The sequence below is a fragment of the Xiphias gladius genome, chromosome 7, assembly GCF_016859285.1.
Source record: "Xiphias gladius isolate SHS-SW01 ecotype Sanya breed wild chromosome 7, ASM1685928v1, whole genome shotgun sequence".
Classification (NCBI taxonomy): domain Eukaryota; kingdom Metazoa; phylum Chordata; class Actinopteri; order Istiophoriformes; family Xiphiidae; genus Xiphias; species Xiphias gladius.
In genome coordinates this window covers 24,686,109-24,706,095 of record NC_053406.1, presented here as the reverse complement: position 1 = coordinate 24,706,095, position 19,987 = coordinate 24,686,109, and the positions used below count along the sequence as shown (strand labels likewise).

The 19,987-nt window shown below is 42.4% G+C and overlaps 2 protein-coding genes across 2 annotated transcripts in view; both read right to left on the bottom strand.

The window, feature by feature from the left end:
* Positions 1 to 1,241: 1,241 nt before the first annotated feature.
* Positions 1,242 to 8,456, bottom strand: LOC120791694 (galectin-6-like). Its single transcript, XM_040130264.1, has 14 exons — positions 8,361 to 8,456; positions 7,010 to 7,098; positions 6,179 to 6,383; positions 5,555 to 5,668; positions 4,705 to 4,752; positions 4,461 to 4,496; positions 4,315 to 4,374; positions 4,172 to 4,198; positions 3,973 to 4,008; positions 3,803 to 3,829; positions 3,680 to 3,709; positions 2,089 to 2,177; positions 1,819 to 1,984; positions 1,242 to 1,683 (listed from the first exon to the last, which is right to left on the bottom strand). The coding sequence occupies exons 1-14, from the start codon at positions 8,403 to 8,405 to the stop codon at positions 1,537 to 1,539; spliced, it is 1,119 nt and encodes a 372-aa protein (XP_039986198.1). The 5' UTR covers positions 8,406 to 8,456; the 3' UTR covers positions 1,242 to 1,536.
* Positions 8,457 to 12,540: 4,084 nt separating this feature from the next.
* The window catches only part of ryr1b (ryanodine receptor 1b (skeletal)), a 51,114-nt gene continuing 43,667 nt past the window's right edge, over positions 12,541 to 19,987 (bottom strand). Inside the window, 17 exon segments of the mRNA XM_040130320.1 lie at positions 12,541 to 12,636; positions 12,790 to 12,841; positions 13,206 to 13,306; positions 13,423 to 13,487; positions 14,098 to 14,254; positions 14,415 to 14,549; positions 14,663 to 14,809; positions 14,902 to 14,962; positions 15,054 to 15,187; positions 15,282 to 15,324; positions 15,904 to 16,034; positions 16,130 to 16,384; positions 16,663 to 16,749; positions 17,177 to 17,369; positions 17,806 to 17,888; positions 17,981 to 19,290; positions 19,385 to 19,466. Coding sequence (XP_039986254.1) covers positions 12,541 to 12,636; positions 12,790 to 12,841; positions 13,206 to 13,306; positions 13,423 to 13,487; positions 14,098 to 14,254; positions 14,415 to 14,549; positions 14,663 to 14,809; positions 14,902 to 14,962; positions 15,054 to 15,187; positions 15,282 to 15,324; positions 15,904 to 16,034; positions 16,130 to 16,384; positions 16,663 to 16,749; positions 17,177 to 17,369; positions 17,806 to 17,888; positions 17,981 to 19,290; positions 19,385 to 19,466 — 3,132 coding nt within the window.

The following is a 19,987-nucleotide window of genomic DNA, read 5'->3' as shown; positions in this document are numbered from 1 at the left end:
GTATGAAAGCCTGATGTAGCGCTCTAACAGACCCCCTGCATCTTCCAAGGGGGTTTTTACCGCTGGTCTGGGCATTCAGCACTGCGAGCCACTCGTAGGTCACGCCAGGCAACTCGGTCCTCACTGACAGGTGTGACACCTGGGCAAGGCCCCGATTCAACTCGTTCTTTACAACGTTGTCATAACTCAGGAACCTGAGACTTTGCTCCACAGGGTCAGAGGTACTAGTCAGATCCAGAGGGTACAAGTAATAAAAGGCAGGCAGGCAGGCGGACGGACTGAGGGAAGGTACGGACATGATGGAGTTACCCGAGGCAAATGGCAGGATGAGCTCCTCACCTTTGCTTTAGGCGCAAGCACAGTGTTATTACACATTTTTGTAATTTTTTTGATGCTGATCTTTGTTTTTCTACAACTTTGCACTAATGTTTTTATATCAATGTATGTTTATAATTTGTATATCTTTTAAGCTTTTTAAAAAAAAAAATCTGAATTACTTTCTGTATATTTTCAGTCCTTCTGTAGACACTTCCCATCAAATGCGTTCACATTAAACAATTTGCATATTCACGAAGGCAGAGCACAAGGCCTGTGAAAGCACTACCCGGCATTGAACCCCATTCGAAGAGGTGCTTTGTGAGCACAGACGGGGAAACACGACCGACCTCGTCATCTGACGTCACCCTGCCGCTCTCTTCTTCGGGTATATTTTCGTTGGACTTCGAGGACATTGAGCTGCGTCTTGGCATCGTGCATGCACTTATCTTTCCACGCTTTAGTTCATTATTCTGTCGTTGAAATGGACTTGACCATATTCCGACACACATTTTGGCAGAACATTTGTCTCGACGAGGTGCTGTGTTTCTAAGTTGTATACATCAAAGGTACTTATATACGAAACAGTATACAGTGGTATGTTGAACCTGTAGCATTGCTGAAGTCCTTGTTAGGAGAATCGGTACGTTTCCCGCCACACCTTTGGTACTGTATACTCAGCGAGTGATAGCCCTGCGTTATTTTTTGAACCACCCGAAACTCCTTCTTCTCGATCCCGCTCAAGTTCAGCATTAAATTTACCAAGTGCCTTCAGAGAGCCAGTATTTCTGCTTTACAGTAGACGCGTGTGTGGATTGTGATTCTCCTGGTGTGCTGAACTGGGAGATGACTGTACTATAATTGCCTTTACATTGTCACTGTCATGATTTGTAAACAAAATTTTTATACAGTTCATACAGTATTTTATATAAGAAATAAATGTGTTCATTCATGAGTGAGCTCTCTTCCTGAGCTTTCATGTTGTCAGTATTAATCTCATTCATATCAACTGCGTTAGCGACACGTTTATCGATTCAGTTAACCAGATATGAACAGTACAGCGGACGATGAGGTGACGTTTTGTCTTATTAAGATTTATGATCACACAGCAGGAATATTAAGAACTGGGGATGAACAACAAAGTGGCTGACACATCCGTGAAACATGGAACAGTTGAATAATGTACATAATCAATACATCGGTGCATTGCTGTGTGCGGTCTCAGAAATGGATGTAGGAGATCTGCACGTCGCCCTCTATCTCCAGCATGTCAATCTCACTGAAGGACTGCAAGCGGTGGAAGAAGTCGAACAAGTGCTGCCCGTTCACAAACACCTTAAACCTCTGGTTCCCACAACGAATCGACATCTGAGGAACACAAGACAGAAAAGTCAAGCCGCCGCCGACCCACAGTCGGTCAAAATCGAGTAGAACCCTCCTTAATCACACAGAAATTCCTTATGAGAAGCCAGATATGCAGAATGAATGACAGGCACTACTTACATCAAAGTACTGTCCCTCCATGAAGGGATTCAAGCTGAGCTCTCTGTCCTCCTGGCCCCAGTTACCTCCAATCATGCTGTTTCTCACCACAATCCCCTCCCTCACCCTGGGGTTCATGTGGAAAGCGATGTCCCGGGATCTGCTCACCATGAAGTTGATGCTAAGCCTGCAACACAACGGAACCCGGGAGTAGAAATGGCGTCTGTTGGCACGCACACACTAGACCCTAGTGACGTATGTATGCACGCTCACGAACACACACACACACACCTGTCCGCTCCATAGGGCACCATGCCTCTGATGACGATGGTCCTCTTAGGGAACATCCCCCCTGGGATCATGTTGGAGTAGGGCACAGGCTTAAAGCACACAGCGAAAAACAGTATTAAAACTATAGCAGCACCAGCGGCGGGCCACGGGGGCAGTATAAAAACATCATTTTCTACTGCTAGGCTGCTTCTCCCGCCTATTCTGCTTGTATGTGTTACCAAACTCCCCGTCAGTCGTATAGATTAAAGCATTACAACCCTAAAATAGTGTTAAAACTCAAAGTTAAGAGGACAAAGTTTAGCTTTAAGCAGTGCAGATGGCGACTGACCGACACGGTTCCCCCTCAGGGGATTACTGTCGCTGCGTGAACTCACTGCCGACACCGCTCGGTACTACAAACCCTTACAAAAACCTTCATGCTCGATCGACTCGACTCGACTCGGCTGCTGCCGATACCAGCTCGCGTGCATGCTCGCCGCCCCCTGACACTCTCCGGCTTCCGGGCTCGCCGGACGCACATGTGTACCAGAGTCCGACAGTAGACTCTTTGTTAGCCCGTGGATACTACTCCCGATCCCTGCTGCCAGCAGACTTTGGAGAGACTCACTGCTGCAGTCAAGTTACACAACTTTTAGTGCCTGTGAGTGTTAACTGTTCTGCATTTTCGATTTTAAAACTTTTTTTTCATTTATGCTTTATGTTTGTTTCTGCTACCGTCATGATAAAACATTCATACAAGTCGGTGGAGTTTTGTTTATTCACGGTAAAAATACACACGTAGCATTATCACAGTAGGTTTAGTAAAAGTAACACTACTTGATGTCATAAGTTATAAGCTTTATGTAACTTGCTGCCATGTTCGTCTGTCCTGCACTCTTGTGGCCTGAAAGATGCGCAAGGCCCAAAACTGGAAAACCGGAAATACTCAAAATACCTGACACATCTAGAGCTCAGCGTCCGGTATATACCCAGCATAGACTGCGTATAAAGATGTTTACGCAGGCTATGCTACCATAGATCGGCTTAATCATCATCATCTCTATCCAGCATCTAATTCCTAAGGCAGGCTTTTTTTTGGGGGGGGTGTATTCAGTCACGGCCATATCTATAAACCAAACGAGAGTTTGAGCTTGCTATCCGGAGCAAACACAGCTCTGTAACCCAGCTCAACTTACGCGTCCTGGCTGTCTCCAGATTTAATGGAGGGCTGTTGACATATTACATGGTGCAGGGTTTTATGTTGTTTACTGATACATCCAAAGACCATTAACATTCAATGTCAACCACTGCGTTATTCTCACTAAGTGGAGAACTGGAGATCAAGTATCATGATCGCCTGTCAGTTCTTCTCTTGCTCTTAGTAAAAGCTACCGTGGACGAATTGATGTTGATTTGACTAATGTAAGGTGTTGCACTCTCTCTTTGTGACCACTGGATGGCAGTAAACACAAGTCAGTTCCACCCAGTACCGTGACAAGATGCGTGGATGCCTCAGTTCAAAACGTCGAGAACAAGCGACCTCTTCGAAACAATTGCTCGCCAGTCTGTCACTGGCTGTAATGCACGTGAGTGTGGAACAAATTTTACTTACAGGGTTGTAGACTGGCTGCCCACCCATACCCTACAATCAGATTAACAGATACAATTACCAAAAGTAAGAAAAAAGGGTTACATAAATAGAGGACACGTCAACTTTGCCATGCGATATTCTTACCGGCAGGTTTGATCCCGGGTATCCTCCCTGGCAGCAGAAAAAAACAGAGTAACTTTTACAAATTTGATGCCACAGTCCACTAAATGTAGTCTACGGATTGATTACAACAGTAAAATGTGTAAATGACACAACAGGAAAATAAAGTATGTTATTATAACGTTGTTTCATACCCCCATACCACCTCCCATGCCTCCTGGATATCCACCCTGAAAAAAAGCACGTATTGTAAAAGGAAGATTTATTATGATTTTGCTGCGTAATTTATTGTAATTTACTGTATTTTTTGACATGGTTATGATAGACATCATATAAAATGATGAATTTGAATTCGAGCACTGATGAAGAATATGAATCGAAGCATTTATTCACCCCCATGCCACCTCCAGGATATCCTCCCTGTTGCAAAGTGGAGAACATGTTAATTACTGTTAAATGTTGCATCTCATTCAATTTTGACGCTTGAAGAATGACCACCATCCTGTCAAAAACAGAGGCCTCCTAAGTATACTTACTCCCATGCCTCCTCCCATGCCTCCTCCCATGCCTCCTCCCATGCCTCCTGGGTATCCTCCCTGTTGAGGGGGGGGGGGAATGTTAAGTACAGTACAATGCGCTGCTGAATTTAGTTTTTACACTTTATTAGCAGCCTGGCACTTACTCCCATGTCTCCTCCCATGCCTCCTGGGTATCCTCCCTGGATTTCAGAAAGAAGAAGCGCGGGTTAGTGAAAACCCGAGACATTTTTCACAATATATATATTTACAAATATTTTCCCAACAACAGTAACATATCCCCATGCCACCTCCTGGATATCCTCCCTGTTGAGCGGGGAAAACGTTAAAATACTGCGAAATGCTGCGGTGAATTGAATCTTTGAACTTAATTTGTGGCCTGGCACTTACTCCCATGCCTCCTCCCATTCCTCCACCCATGCCTCCTCCCGTTCCGCCCTAAAACACCAAACAGTGTAAAGTGTAAAACTTAGCAGAGAAAACAAATCCAATTAACATACACTGCACAAAGTGCACAGAGAGACTCGTGTCAAGAACAACCCCTGGTTTAACACGGCAGATCAGGAAAAACTCACATACTCACACATACACAGGCACAAAGCTGCAACTGTTGCCAATACCACCACTTCAAGTTCTACTAGTGGTAGCACTACTGTACTTTTGGTAGCACATTACAGCCTGTAATAACAATGTAACAACAGGGTAATATCTTGTAAGAACAGGGGGAATAGTGGGGTAAAATAGCAGTAATAACAATATTAAGGCAAATTAAAAACCTGCTAGTAAAGGTTTAATCTGCTCTACAAGCAAAATAACAACACAAGTGAGACAATAGAACGACAACAACTTCTACGAACACTGCCGCTGCTGCTACAATATATTCATGCACAGTAACGTGTTTGGGAACCATTAAAAATGCTCTGACCACCACATTATAACACCCTATCAACTACCAACACCTGCAGGTGTGGTAGGTTTCAGTTTTGCCGGGACTTTATGTAATAAAAATCTTTAATGCAGCAAGCGCAAGCGTTTTCTGTATACCATGTAGCATTTACTGTTTTACCCTCAAGGACACCTATTCACGCCCTCCCGCGCACCCTGGCACAGAAGCAGAAAGCAGGCAGCTCTTCATGATTCTTTTTTTTTTTAAATTTCTTGCATGATTTCCCGCAGAATTTCTTTTCCTAAGCGGAGCCCAAAGCGTCAAGCCGAAAGCTTCGGGGACTGGAGGTCTCACCCCTATGACATTAATCGTCTGGATGGAAACATCTCCGGCGATCTGCATCGCACAGACTCTCTCCACAGGGATTCGGTGTTGGAAGGTGTGGAAGTCATTCCCGTTGACTTTGATCTGCAGCGGAAAGGTGGCACATTTTTTCATATACATCGTTATGGCCTAGTAATAAATAAGTGTTGAGGGGTTAAGGTTTTCACAAAATTAGAAACCGCACACAACTGCAGCACAACAAAGGCCAAAACAAGTTATTGGCCAGATTGCAGTTCATAAAATGGTAGCACTTTATTTTAACCGCCCTATTTAGCATTTCTGGGCAGAATATTAACAGGCCTTGTGTATAAACATATGATGGATGACAATATAGTAAAACAAAGTTATAAAATATAAAACGCCTTCATGGGAGAATTTACAACTGTTGACAAATATTGTATATTTATATTAACAATTAAAATGTCCTTATATCTGTTTACAACTGCATAGAGTCTTATAAACTATTTATTTATTAAATGTTTATATAGTGCTTGTAAATGCTATATATGTGTGATTAAGGTCAGGTTTAACCGTAAAATAATTCATTTACAAGTAGGTGTGAACTTGAACAAACCGACTTCTGGTTGGTCTAACCTGGTAGCCTTGCGAAGTGACCACGATGACCATCTCAAAGGCCTGGCCCTTGCAGAAGGGCATACTGCGGATCTTCTCCTCTGACTCCCACGATCCATTCTGACAAGAGTTGAAGACCACTTTGTCCCAGCCGTCAAATCGAGGGTTGAAGTGGAGGGCGATGTCGCTGGACTCAGACTCTCCGCAAAGCAGGTTGATGAGGAATCTGTCAAAAGCGACAGCGGGCGAACCCGCCACGTTACATCGCTGAGTCCTGAAGTGGCTGTGGAGTTAGTTTAGCGTTGGAAAACAGAAGAAAATGCAAACAGCGCAGGTGGGGCCGAGTGCAGAAAAGCCTGAGGATCTTGTAAAAAAAAAAAATTTAAAAAAAAATCTCTCCCCACAAAGGAGCTACAGATGTCATGATACACTCAGGTATGTGTAGTGTTTACTTTGTCAACCTGAGGCCCGTAAAAGTACCTTCCACAACTCAGATATTACTATTTTGAAAAGGAGAGGGACAGATGATAAAGGTGGAGCTGTGAGTTTTACAAGTCTGCTTTATTATTCAACAGTGGAAAGAAACCTGCTCCACCCAGAGTGCGATTACACAAGGTGCTCCCTCGGTTTTACAGTGGTGTCAAAAGGTTTTGGTTGGAGATAAAAAACGGTCACAGTGGATACGACTCAAAACAGTTATCTAAACTTCTGATAAAGTACGGACTGAACACACCCGCCAGCGTTTAACTAAAAAACTACTGTCTTCAAGATCAAGAATGGATTTCATGCTAAAAGCCCATACAGCAATACATACAAAACAGCGTTTTACGGATTCGGGCTTTCTAAACTCACCTGGTAATGTCCTCAGGAACGGACCCCTGGAGGTAGATGGACACCCCTTCCCTCAGGCCCCCATATATGGGCCCCAGGTAGGGAATTCTCTGTACGGTGCATAAAAAACAACACTCGGCTACAATTGGACAAAGCAACAACAGGCGCGTGGGACACATCTGCAAATGTCAGTCACATTATACAGTCAACAGTCGTTCACCAAGTGTGGTTCAAGATGGAATCACTGGCAGTCTCCATAGAAAACGTACGGCCGCGGTGGTTTGATTTCAGTGATGCAGTAGTGGAAAGCGCTCGAGTACTGTATGTAAGTGTCACTTGAGCGCCTTGTACTTTCCTTGAGAACGTCCACTTCACGCTACTTTATGCTTCTACTTTACTCCGTGTAATCCACAAGTGTAGTTACTAGTTACTTTTCCGATTAAGATTTCCCCTAAAAAACATTTGATAAAATAAAAAACCTTGTTACAGATTTCATCAGTGGTTCCCTGAACCTATTTCATTAAAAAAAGCAAAAGCAAAATTCCAAAAAACGAATTCATTTTTGTTTAGCAGAACTCTAACCACTGGACTAAACTAATTACATATAGAGTAGTTAAACTAGCTCCACCTTAGGCATTGATGGATCAGTGTTAACAGTGTAATAATGTAACATGTGATAATATTTCAGTCAAGTACTTTTCGTTTTCATACTTTACATGCTTTTAGCTGATAATGCTTCTGCACTTTTACTTGAGTAACATTTTAAATGTAGTATTTTTGGGGGGAAAGGAGTCTTTTTATCGCGTTGTATTGGCACTTTTACTGAATTAAAGGACCTGAGCTCTTCTTCCATCACTGTTCCTATTTCAGGAAAACTGTATTTACGTGGAAACAATACAAATATTTTACAAATATTAACACAAAAACGCTTTTTAAAAACCTTTCCTTCATAATCATACATATCAGTCAATAAATGTAAGAAAAAAACATATTGCAATTTCCAACAAATATATTTACTGAATCCCATGAGGGAAATTAAACTATAACTAGCTATAGCTATAGCAGCCGACCGGATTTTTTTAAATCAACCAGTAATTTCAGAATCCAGTCCAGAATCTTTAAATGCACATAAAACAATTTATCATGATATAGATTTTAGGTCATATGGTGAACCACTCTGTAATATAATTCTGTACCAAGCACTCTGAAGAAAAAAATGAAACAGTAGCACAAACACATTTTTAGAACGGCCGGCTGTACTGGTGATTAAATCCTAATCCATTTGTATTAGTGCAATGCATAACCCACCAAGCCATACACACGGGGACAATGGCGCCTTAAAAATTCAGCAGCAGCCAGTGCGGATACTTACAGGACCATAGACTGGCTGATAGCCAGGAGGAGCCACAAAGTTCATGGCAGCAGTCAGTGAGGTGGACAAGACGAGATGGGAACAGGAGGGTTTTGCCGGGACCTGGTCTCTGCTGGAGGCCCAGTTTTATACAATTGATGAGGGGAGGGGCAGAGCGAGGTGCCAAGCCCAGACCTGCATGTTTCCTCTATTAGCGGCCTGGCACAAGATGCACACTAACCTTTGACCCAGAAGAGGAGTGGCATGTTACAACACAAGACAGAGAGTGTGGGTGTGTGTTTCTGCATGTGTGTGTGTGTGTGCAGCATGTGGAACGAAAAACCAACATAACTGAAAAGCGTAGCTGCTATTCAAGCAGTGAGTACGCCGTTTACACAGTGGAGGAGGAATTACTCAGACTCTGCAGTCTCACGTCGGTACGGGGACATTGAGAAAAAATGGCCCCATTGAGTGTTTTAATATTATTATCATTGGATTATTATTACCGATAAAAAGCGGAATAAGCTTTTTTCACTGTTGTAACTGGTCGGGGTGGAGCTGATTTTAACAATTTTATATAATGCTGGGTAATCTATAGCAGCACATCATGTTTTATCCATGCTTTATACAGTAAGTGTGGTGAAATAAAAACTAGTTTCCTCTGAATTTTAGTGGAGTAGAAGTACCTGAAATTCGTACTATAAGTACTTACTATAGTAAGTACTATACTTGAGTAAATGTATTTAGTTGTGTTGCACCACTGAGTCTACATTATTTCTATTATGGCTTTATAAATCTGGCATAGTACAACTATCTGAATATTTCTTCTTCCTTTTGGTGGTGGAAAAGACAACAAACTTTGAATTTTCCCAAAAACGAGATCCGTGTTAGAGACACGATCTCTGTTCCGCACACACACAAAGTGTTAAAGGGTCAGTCACCGTTATAATTTTTATATCCCCTTGAGATTAACAGAAATGAGGGTGTGTGTATGATTCATAAAATACTCAGACAAGCCTGTCTGCCAAAGGCAAACAGAGAGACGAGTAATCCTTATCTACCACTCGGGTCACCAATCATAATTCAGGGTACTTCATGGAGGCAGCGTGTGTTTCTTTTTCCAGCAAATGCTTCACAAAGTAAACATGCAAGTCGGTCATCTACACACAAAAAAATGCACATAGACACACAGTCTGTCAGGGAACAAATTGCTGTTATCGTGTAACATGGGTGTTTCCTGAAAAGTCCACAGTATACACACCAATTTACTCTTGATATCTTGTAGCTTAAGATAAAATCCTGCGAAAGCCACAATGGAACTCCAACACAGCCACCTGAGAGGGAACATTTAATTTAATAAAGTAAACAGTGGGCAATCTTGATAATGTCATTTCAAGCTGACTGTCGGGACCAGGGCCCCCCCCCCCCTGCAAAGTAAGAAGGCTGTAAAAGCCCGATGATCTACGAAAGGTATTATAATGATAATTTTATAATGGGAATTATGTGGCGAAGGAAATACGTTTGTTATATTGTTTTAGCGTATATGGATAGTACTGTACATTTGTGGAACTGGTGAGGGGTCAGAAAGTTGACAAGTATCGATCACAGATTCATATAAATGCCATTTCTGAATTTAAAATGTATTTAAATGTATGTTATACATGCAAACTAAAGTTGATGTCCATATAATTTGACTGCAACAACATTTACAGTACCTCACGTTTAAACATATATACTTGTAAGGAACCATAAGGTATTCCCTAACCGTTACCCTTTGCTTGAACCTATTCTTAACCCCGAAAAACTAGGTCTCATTTTTAAACCAGAGGCGCTTGGATTGTCTTGTGTCCCGCCATGATCTCCATGACAAAAGAACACATATGCCAACAGAACTACTGGTAGTTTGTCATCAGAAATGCTAGAAGAACTTTTAAATAACGACATTAATATACAGATTTATGCAACAAGGCCAAACAAAATGTGATTGGAGTACCCGTGTTGTAAGTATGATGTTTCTACTATGTTTTCTACTGTCTAAAGTTAGCGTGTTCACAAGAGTGTAACTGGTGAATGGACTGCACTTATATAGCGCTTTTCTAGTCTTATGGACCACTCAAAGTGCTTTACACTGCTGCCACATTCACCTATTTACACCCAAGTTCATACAGTGCTTTCTTTCTACACACACACACACACACACACACACACACATACACACACACACACAAAACTGCGGGGACAATTTGGGGTTCAGTATCTTGCCAAAGGACACTTTGACATGTGGACTCCACGAGCCGGGAATCAAACCACCGACCTTCCGCTTAAAAGGACGATCCGCTCTACCTCCTGAGCCACGGCCGCCCCTACAGAGTCACAGAGTCACAGACGGCATAATGTCCAGTATAAAAATATCCTCAAACTCGGTTCTCACGAAAAAAAAAAAAAAAAAAAAAAAACTGGTCCTCACAAAGGTCAAACAACAACAGCACACACACACATGCATGTAAGCTAAGCATAAACAGCAGGCGGCACGTAAATGAGGACACATGTTCCAGTTGTCCTTAAAATAATCTGTTTATTCTGTATTGAAACACAGGGTTCAGTCAGAGGACACTCAGCCCAGTGGAACGTAGTGATCTCCATTCAGCTCCATACCATCACCTGCCTCGGCGAGGACCACGGCGGAAAACGCCCACAAACAAAATACTGCTCTGTCTCTGACAAAGTGAGTCGTAACATTAAATACGGGATGGAGAGTTTGTATGTGTTCTGAAAGAGGCGTAGTGATACAGAACTGTCTGAGATCAACGCATCGCACGTGCCTTTCTTGATTGAGAAAAATAACTGATATGCTGGATTCCTAAAAATATCTATCATAAAAACCAAACTAGCAAAAACAAAAGCTAATTTTCTCTTCTGACTGCAAACCGGGCATTTACTTCAGCGCGAGACGAATTCTCATCCCCGTTGCGGATTTCACAAACAGGACGCATGACATGTTCGTGTCCGACAAACTAGCATGGATCGTTTAAATTCTTCTTCAAAGCCCTAAAGAAAAATAAATATATGTATCTATGATTTATGTAAAATATGTCTTTTCATCAAAAGTCCTCTAAGCAGCCTAGTCATTACTCAGTTATACAGATGACACTTTGGCTAAAATGTATAAACTAAATACATTCATTACTTATTTTAATGCACTGAGAAAAACTTATTTGTGCATAAAGTGTCATAAAACAGACGGGCTAAAACGGTCGTCTTCAGAAGATCTGATCTGCATATAAATAATAAGTAAATAACCTTGGCATCCTCCTATACTCTATGTGTTTGTACATCATCACTATCCTATATGGCACAGAGTCACCAGTGGAGATCGGGGACCATATACATCCAGGGACGCATTGTAAGACTTCAGAGTGCAAACTGAGTTTTTCTATCCAGCTGATTCATATCGGTATATGTCACATACGCAGATGATACTCCATTTATTATCTTGACAAGTCAGTCCAGCAAGAGTTTCCATACATGATCGCTCGTTTGAAGATGATCTTCTAAGTCTTGAGAGAGGAAGAAAAGGAGCGGGGGGGGGTAGCTAAAATGTTCACTGCTATCTCAAGGAGCAGGACCTATTAGCTGCTGAATAATTTCCTTCAAAACGCTCTCTCACTGAAACCCCAGAAATCGGAAATGAAATACCAGATAGCAGCAGCCACATACAAAAAGTGCTCAACCGTACAAACAATAGAAATTAAACACATCCAGTCTAATATCAAATAAAAGTGTTAAAGCTAAAAATCTAACTAACTAAACTATCTGATCGCTAAAGCAGTGACATGGCATTAGGCACTGTAATGTTTACAGCAGTAGCGACTGAAGGAGCCCGCTGTGTATATTTTACACAAAAAAAGGCCATGTAGTGTATTCATAGCGGAATAAAAGGCCCCTGGCTTCTTGTGTCTTTTTAGGCCTCTGATATTTTTATTCTGCTTTTCTCAAATCTAATCCGTCAACGTTCTGCTGCAGGTGGTACAATAGTGCAGGCAAAGTGTGCATAGCTTCAAAGGAGGAGAGAAATGTGCCGAGAAAGGACAAAACTAAGACGTAGATGTGTTCTCTCTCTCTCTCTAATCTTTCCTCACTCTGAATTTTCTCCCCTCCTCTCTCATTTCCTCCTTCAGACGTGCATTCACAATGCAGGCCGCTATCCGAGCTGATCCTCATACTGCTTCCTGAAGCAGTCTCCGGCAGGGAAGAAGTCCCAGCATCGCTCCTGGTACATCTTCCACACATATGACTCCTGAAAGACAGAAGAAAAAAAGACAAAGCATAAGACGGCTGGTTAAAGAAGGAGGATTTTAGATATTAACGCAGACAAAAGACTGATGAGGGCTGCACCTTTATTTTATGTACCTTCTTCATTTATCTTAATTTAATCTGCATATTTACTGACCTGTCCTGTGTGTTCTGTTTCATCTTTATTGATGAGATACATCAGGAAGAACCTGAAAGAGAAAAAGGGGAATAGAGGGAAAATAGTGAGAAAAATAAAGCGAAATAACAAGAAAGCTTTTTTGGTGAAATTCAGTAACTTGCAACAGTATTTAGGGGGTAAAAAAAAGACATTTTTCCCAGTTGGACTTCTCAGAGAGAGGACAAGCTATTTCAAGCTCAACATTAACATTGCAAATATCTGTCACATAATTCTCCTCTTGATGGCAAGTTTTGATGCTAGGATGCGAGAGATGAGGCATATTGAATGATTTATGATCAACAGTGCACCTAAAGAACAAAGTTAAAACACATGAAGACATGCTGTATTTTAAAAGGAATGTTACTGTCACATCTGCACTTTGAAATGTAACTCACATGTAGTTGGCTAAGTTATGTTCTTCTAAGGTGTGTGTCTCGAAGCCATGCGGCGTCGTGTCAAAGTAATCACTTCCTATCCCACAGATGAAACACTTTGTCTAGAGGGAAAAAGGACAGTTCAGATTAAACACGCCTGTGTCTCCTAGCTGAAGAAGAACTGAAGGTTGATTACGCAAAGTGACCGGTTGAATCCCTCGGAAACTCGTTATCTTACCTCCATGTCCTCTCTGACCTGCTCCTGCTGGTCTCTCAGCTCTCCAAAGGCGTCAATGATCAAACCTGACAGACAGACACAGCATTAATTCTTACTAGATCAGAGTGATTCACAACAAAAAAGGTTATTGTTTGTTGAGGGAGGTAAAGGTGTTTTCTTTGACAGGTTTTTCCACCTGGATTTAAAACCTGCAACCTTCTTTGCTGACCTGTAAAGCGCCTTTCCCTATTCCCTATATTTCCATGTTTTTTCTCAAAGCTTTGACCCATCCTGTTTACTCAGGAGGCTTCCCTATGTTCATCACAGCTTTTTAAACTCTACAAATAGTGGCTTTCAATTACAAGCCACTTATTGTTTGCATTTTGTAAGCAGAGTTAATTGTTTTAGTGTGTTTTATTTGTATTGTTGTAGCAAATAGATCAACTGCCACATTCGCCACATTTATTAAGAAAAAAACTAGTGTCAGACATGAGAGAGCCTATAGAAAAATTACTACTTTAAATTATGAGCAGTTTTCTCAGTTGTGACTTGTATTTACAGCCATTTTTACACAATGCAATTGCATTGTAACGGTTTGATGCAGGGGAGTGTCTAATTATCCATAAAAACAACACAGAGCACTTCCGTTGAAGAAAATAACAACTCAAGAAATACGAAAGACAGGACTGTTCATACCCTGGATTATAGCCAACAGGATGACAATGACAAAGAAGAAGAAGGTGATGTCAAAGACCACTCGGTAGAGCTCATATTCATCTCCGGCCGGGTCCTCAATTTCATCTCCTATACCACCACCGGCACGCACGCCAACATACATGTGGAACAGGTAACACTGGAGGAGGGAGTGAGCACAGAGGTCAGCTTAGAAAATTATGTTTTATAACACATCGGAATAATCGACCCAAAGTAAAGCTGGCCTCTCCTAAATCACGTTCCATAACGGTACTGATTGGTCCTATGACTACGTATACATGTAATTTCCCTCCACTCACGGTCATCATGTCATCACACTTCATGTCCGGTTCATCCTCGTCCTCACTCTTGTTATAGAACTTGCGGAAGAAGTTGAAGGCCACCACGGTGTACAGGTACACCACTACAGCCAGCAAGCCCACTGTCATCAACAGCTGGGAGGAACAGACGGACAGGTCAAACGCACAAGGTCAGTGTAGAGCCACTACTGAGAAAACAAGTGTGCAGAGAGCCCTGTGACGCATCATTGTGGTGGAAATGTGCAGACCTGTTTGCCGTTGTGAGTAACGGAGGACAGGATGGTGCGAAGGGTTTTGACACCCATGGCAATGTCCAGAAGATGAGCGGCAAAGAAGAAGTTGTTGTAGTGTCCGAGCAGAGACATGAGCATGTACCAAACCAGGTAGAGGAAGGTCTAAAAGATGAAACCGGGCTGTCAGTAACACCATACTCAACAAAGAATCTCTTAATGTCTAAATTATACCACAAACTGCTTCCTTAACTTACATTGTCAGTGAACACAACACCAAACTTCCAGATCTGGTACTTGATGTCAATAGATGTTATCCTAGAGAGAGAAGGTCAAGTTTGCCTGTGCAGCATTTATTACTATAATCCTGTTAATTAAACTGCTTGTGTAAAGAATGAACAGTACATACCAGCTGAACATTGAGGTGTCTGGTTCAGGCTTCTTTTCATGCGTCATTGCACTGACGTCTAGAGAAGCCAAGTCCATACCGAGCAACTCTGCAATCCTCTCTCTGCCATAGATGTCACCATATTTATCCAGCACCTGGAAAATCACACACAGATGTCATTTCACTGGAAGACGTATCCCTGCGAATACATGGATGATTATTTGAACCAAAGCTGTCTGAATAACTCACCTTTCTTTTCACAAACTTGTCCCAGTAATTGTTGGGGAAAGTGCTGTATTGAAAGAAAAAAAAGGTAACAATTTTTCACTCATAGTTAACCTCGATTTCTAGTGCTGTATCTTAAAATTCTGAAAATTATGAATACTGATGATTTTGTCTTTGAGTTGGGCCTCACACATGCACCACTCTGACACACATACAACAAGATTGATGCCAGGAGGTCATGACTTGCCAGCTAGCATTAGCTAATCATTCTAGCTGTGTTGGATGATCATTAAAGGAGAATATTAAGAGACAGGAACTTTCAACAGTTACCAGCTTTTCAGGTTCTGGAGTGTTTGTTTTTTTGTTAATTACGCAGGTCTGTGAAAACTCGGAAAACATTTGCCACATTGCTTTGTGTCATCAAGGAAGAGTATTGAGTTTCATCAAGCAAGTGCGTAATAGATTTATCATTCTCAGCATCTTAGGAGAGAGAGTTTTGATGCTAAAACAGTGGCTTCAGGCCTTAAACTGGGTGTTGGCTGAAAGTTCCGGGCTTGAATGAAACAGAGCGGGCTGCGCTAAAATTTCAGGCATGTCCGATACAGTATACCCATTCATCTATCTGATAATGTAACAGGGGGCTTACGGCGTGTTGAGCACCAGTCTGTCCCATTGGCCCTTGATGTCATCGTCTTCTGGCTGCTCAGTGACATAGAGACCATCAAACTCCAGCTTTCTGGCCAGCTCCTTCTCCCTCTTGAAGATAACCAGAGGGACCTGAAAGTACAGGGGGAACAGAAGACAAACTGCATGAAACCTCCAAGCAAACTCAAAATTTTTTTGTGGAGCAAAGCACAGCTGACACCAAATACCTTGAGGCAGTTGTACCCGATGATGCAAAGGAAGGAGATGATGGTGTGGACGATGCCGAGGAAAGCCATGGCTGGTTCCATGTAACCCGTGCTCTCCTCCAAGAAGTAGTACATGGGGCCTTCCTCATCGTCATCTTCTCCTCCGTCATCTAATCCAGACCCATCCTCCTCAGCACCGGAGCCTTCAAATAGGCCAGAGCCCTCAAACAGACCGGAACCCTCGAAATCCTCCTCACCTGGAGGACTGTCAGACACCTTGAAAGTTCAGACACAATTGGAATAAATTGAGCGCACATTGCGAAAAGCACTGGTTAACTGTTGCAAAACACTGGTGCAAAAAATAGATTTGTTGTTATACATTAAAATACTACCCACTGATGGCAGCCGGGATTTTGGAGTAAACCTTAATCCTGTCCAGGGATATTATTAATGTGTATAATTGTTGTAAAACTTTTTGTGAGTCAGATTTTGCAGGATTGCTCAGAGTTGATACTCTATGTGTAGGTTTTATCTGAGGTGACAAATGCACAGACCTTGTAGAAGAGCAGGATGAAATTGAGAGCGAAGGCGATGAACAGGGCCAAGAACCGAAAGTTGTAGAAGTTACGAGAAAGGTAGTTCTGGTAGGAGATAAAGAAGTGAGTAAAACTTGACTGTAGCCCCAGCAAAGCACAAAAGCAACATTTTAATGCCCGATTCCTCTGCATTAAAGTTTGAAATGAATTTGGCTTAGCAATAATAATGGGTTAGGCAAATGCTGATTAGGTGCTAATTCCTTCTGTCTTGTAGTTGCCAAATATCTTCCATGTGTTAATAAACAGGTAAGTATGCTCGGATAAGGCAACTGTCAAAACTAATTTCACAAAAAACCATGTTTGTTCTGTGTACCAAACAAAACCCTCAGCAGGCTGAACAGGGCAGACACAATTTCAGGCATCTACATTCCTTACAATACAAGTAGGTCACAGCACATGTAAAGACTAAGACACCATGTGGCAGCTAATAACATACATTTTAAAATATGTACTGCAACAGAGAACTGCCTACCATGAATTTAATCCTCTGAACCTCCAGCTCATTCCACAGCTCAAAGCCCTCCTCAGCAGTTTTCTTGTCCTTCTTTGCCTTGGTCTTTACCGTCGTTTCCTCTTTCTCCTCTGGCTCTTCCTCCTTTACCTCAGGTTCAGGTTCTGCCTTCTCTGCCTTCTCTGCCTTCTCTGCCTTCTCTCCGTTCTCGGTGCTGGAAAAGACATACGAGGAGAGAAACTGGTCCTTTTTCTTTTTAAACATAAAAACATTGTCTGGAATCAGGATCAGCACTGTTTTAACATCTCATAATAAAAGGTTGATGACTACACAGATGTGTGACAATGTCAACAGCAAATCATGAACATTGAAATGTCCGGACACATTTCTGTGCAGAAAGTGAATTATATCCATCTTACATCCTATAAAGTCAGCAAATGATGATTTATAATCACTTAGACATTTTCTCTATCATTTTAAGACATGTGTAAACTCTAAATTTGTATTTAGTTGTAAATTTGATTTAAGTGAACATAAAGTAACTGTAATGCTTTCAAGCTGAAAGGGGTACAATATTAGCCTGAGGACACATTATCTTTAACAGAAGCTGCTCAGTTTTGATGTTGATCCCCTACAGGCAGACTACTTACTCTGCTTTCTCAGTCTCCTGAGGAGCCTCTTCTTCAGGTTCAACGTTTTCTTCCTCTCCTTGTCCTCCCACTGCAGCAGCCAACTGTTTCAATAACAATTTGCAGTTAACCAACTTATTAATGGAGAGCATATACATTACACAACAGTAAACAACTACGAGACAGAACACCTCACCAATTTCCTCTTCAGCAGAGGCGTGCCCTCTGGAGTTGGAGGCTCTTCAGGTGTCGTCTCACCAAAGTCTCCAAGTCCCCCAGGAGCATTGAAACCAGGCAGGCGTCCACCTTCCCTCTCCTCACCATCCTCTTCTTCCTCCTCTCCTCCCACAGCATCTAAGAGTTCTGCCGCTCCGTCTGCATCTTGAACCTCTCTAGCTCCTGGTTCCGGTGGCAGGTCCCCGTGAACTTCATCCTGTGTTGGATCCGGCATACTTGCTAGGATCTCTGTCACGGTCATCTTCTTGGCGCCCTCCACTAAACCTCCACCAAACAGCACCTTCCATATGAATGTGAAGAAACCTTTACATATACTGTACACAAACATCAGGATACCCATCAGAATAGTGTATATAAATGTAGCCAGGCCGATCACCATCTCCTTCACTGTCATTTTTCTTAGTTTGCGGTACTGACGCCGCAGGTTACGGAAGGTGAACATGTTGAGGAAGTTAACCACGCTCTTCAGAAAGTCTGCAAACGCTGAGGTTGACTCTGGAACTTCCCCTTCTCCGTTGCCCTCATCACCTTCTCCAGACTCTCCTTCATCTCCTCCACCCTCCTCTTCCTCCTCATCGTCTTCCTCTTCTGCACCATCTCCCTCAGGCTCAGAGATAGATGCGGCAATGTTCATCTCAAAGATGGTGTCCTCACAGAAGTTCACAAACAACTCCATTTTCTCACTCTCACCGCCCTCATTGACCACATCAAAGATGAACTGCCGTTTGGACTCTCTGACTTGTGGCATTTCCCACTGGTTGCGGTTCGCCTCACTGATTTCAAAGTAAATACGCTCAATCTTCCTGCTGGCTCCCATGATCTCAATGCGGCCAAGGAAAGGGCGAAAGTAGTTGAGCACACTCTCGGCCTGCTCCAGGAAGTTCTGTAGGCGAGTATCATGAGGTACGTGCTCTGACAGGTTAGTGAGCAGAACGGCGATATTGAAACCAATGTCTTTGGCCGGCTCCTGGAAACGATCGGCAAATTCCTCAAAGTTGATCATCTCATTCTCATCAGCCTCTGAGCAGGAGAGGAGGAACTGGATTTCTGAGGGAGAGTATTGCTTCTGGCTGTCCATGGCCTTGGAGAAGTCCTTCTTGGAGATTAGCCCACGGGGATCGGTCACGTAGTCTCGGAAGGCATCAGATGCCACTATGTCCTTGAGCTTGAGGAACATGTCAAAGAATTTCAGGATCATCTCCACGTTGCTGGAGGACTCCACCAGCATGTCAACCATCTGCTTGGCAATGGTGCCATTCACTACATTGCCTAGAAGAAGTACAGGGGGGTGGGCGGTGAGGAAAATACAGAAAGCAAGTGATAGAAAGAGCAGGACATCACCAGACTGGGATGGACATCATACCTTCCAGCAGAGACAGAAGCATCACTACCATGTCCTTCTGCAAATCCAACAGTTCCTTCAAGAGTCCAATTTGACTGGAGTCCTGCAACAAGTCCAAACACAGCAAAACACAAACAAACAGTAGAGAAATCAAAATTCTTAAGATACATCTGTACTTCTGAAAATTGACTCAAAATTTTCATTTTGATGTTATATCACAGTTTAATTTGAGAGGATATGTGCTTCTTTCTGAGACATAAAATGTTGAGAGACGCTACCTCAGAGTGAGCTCTACTCCAAAAATGATCCTGGGTTTGCATTTTTAAATAAAGAATATAAATTTTTAACATCATAGATAGTACACTTAAGGTGATGGAAAGCTGGAAAGCAAGGCAGACACTGGAAGACTGGAGATAAGAGAGGGGAAGAAAATGCCTATGCTAGACCAAACCGCCTTTCCCCTTTATCTGAAAAAGTGTCTGCAGCATGGGAGCCAAAAAGACATAAACGTATTTTGAGATGCTGATTTTAGCACTCCTGAAGACCTGCACCAGCAGATAACCAGGGCCACAAATATTTCAGAAAGTCTAAAGTGGTTTTCAGGCTGGTGGAGATCTAGAGGAA

Bases quoted from the DNA above. Each gene is read 5' to 3' on its own strand.
- LOC120791694 (XM_040130264.1), bottom strand. From the start codon at position 8,405: ATGAACTTTGTGGCTCCTCCTGGCTATCAGCCAGTCTATGGTCCT. The intron at 6,384-7,009 runs GTGAGTTTAGAA...CGCTTTTGACAG, and splicing joins GTTCCTGAGGACATTACCAG to ATTCCTCATCAACCTGCTTT. The intron at 4,009-4,171 runs GTGAATAAATGC...GCTTTTTTTCAG, and splicing joins ATCCTGGAGGTGGCATGGGG to GGTGGATATCCAGGAGGCAT.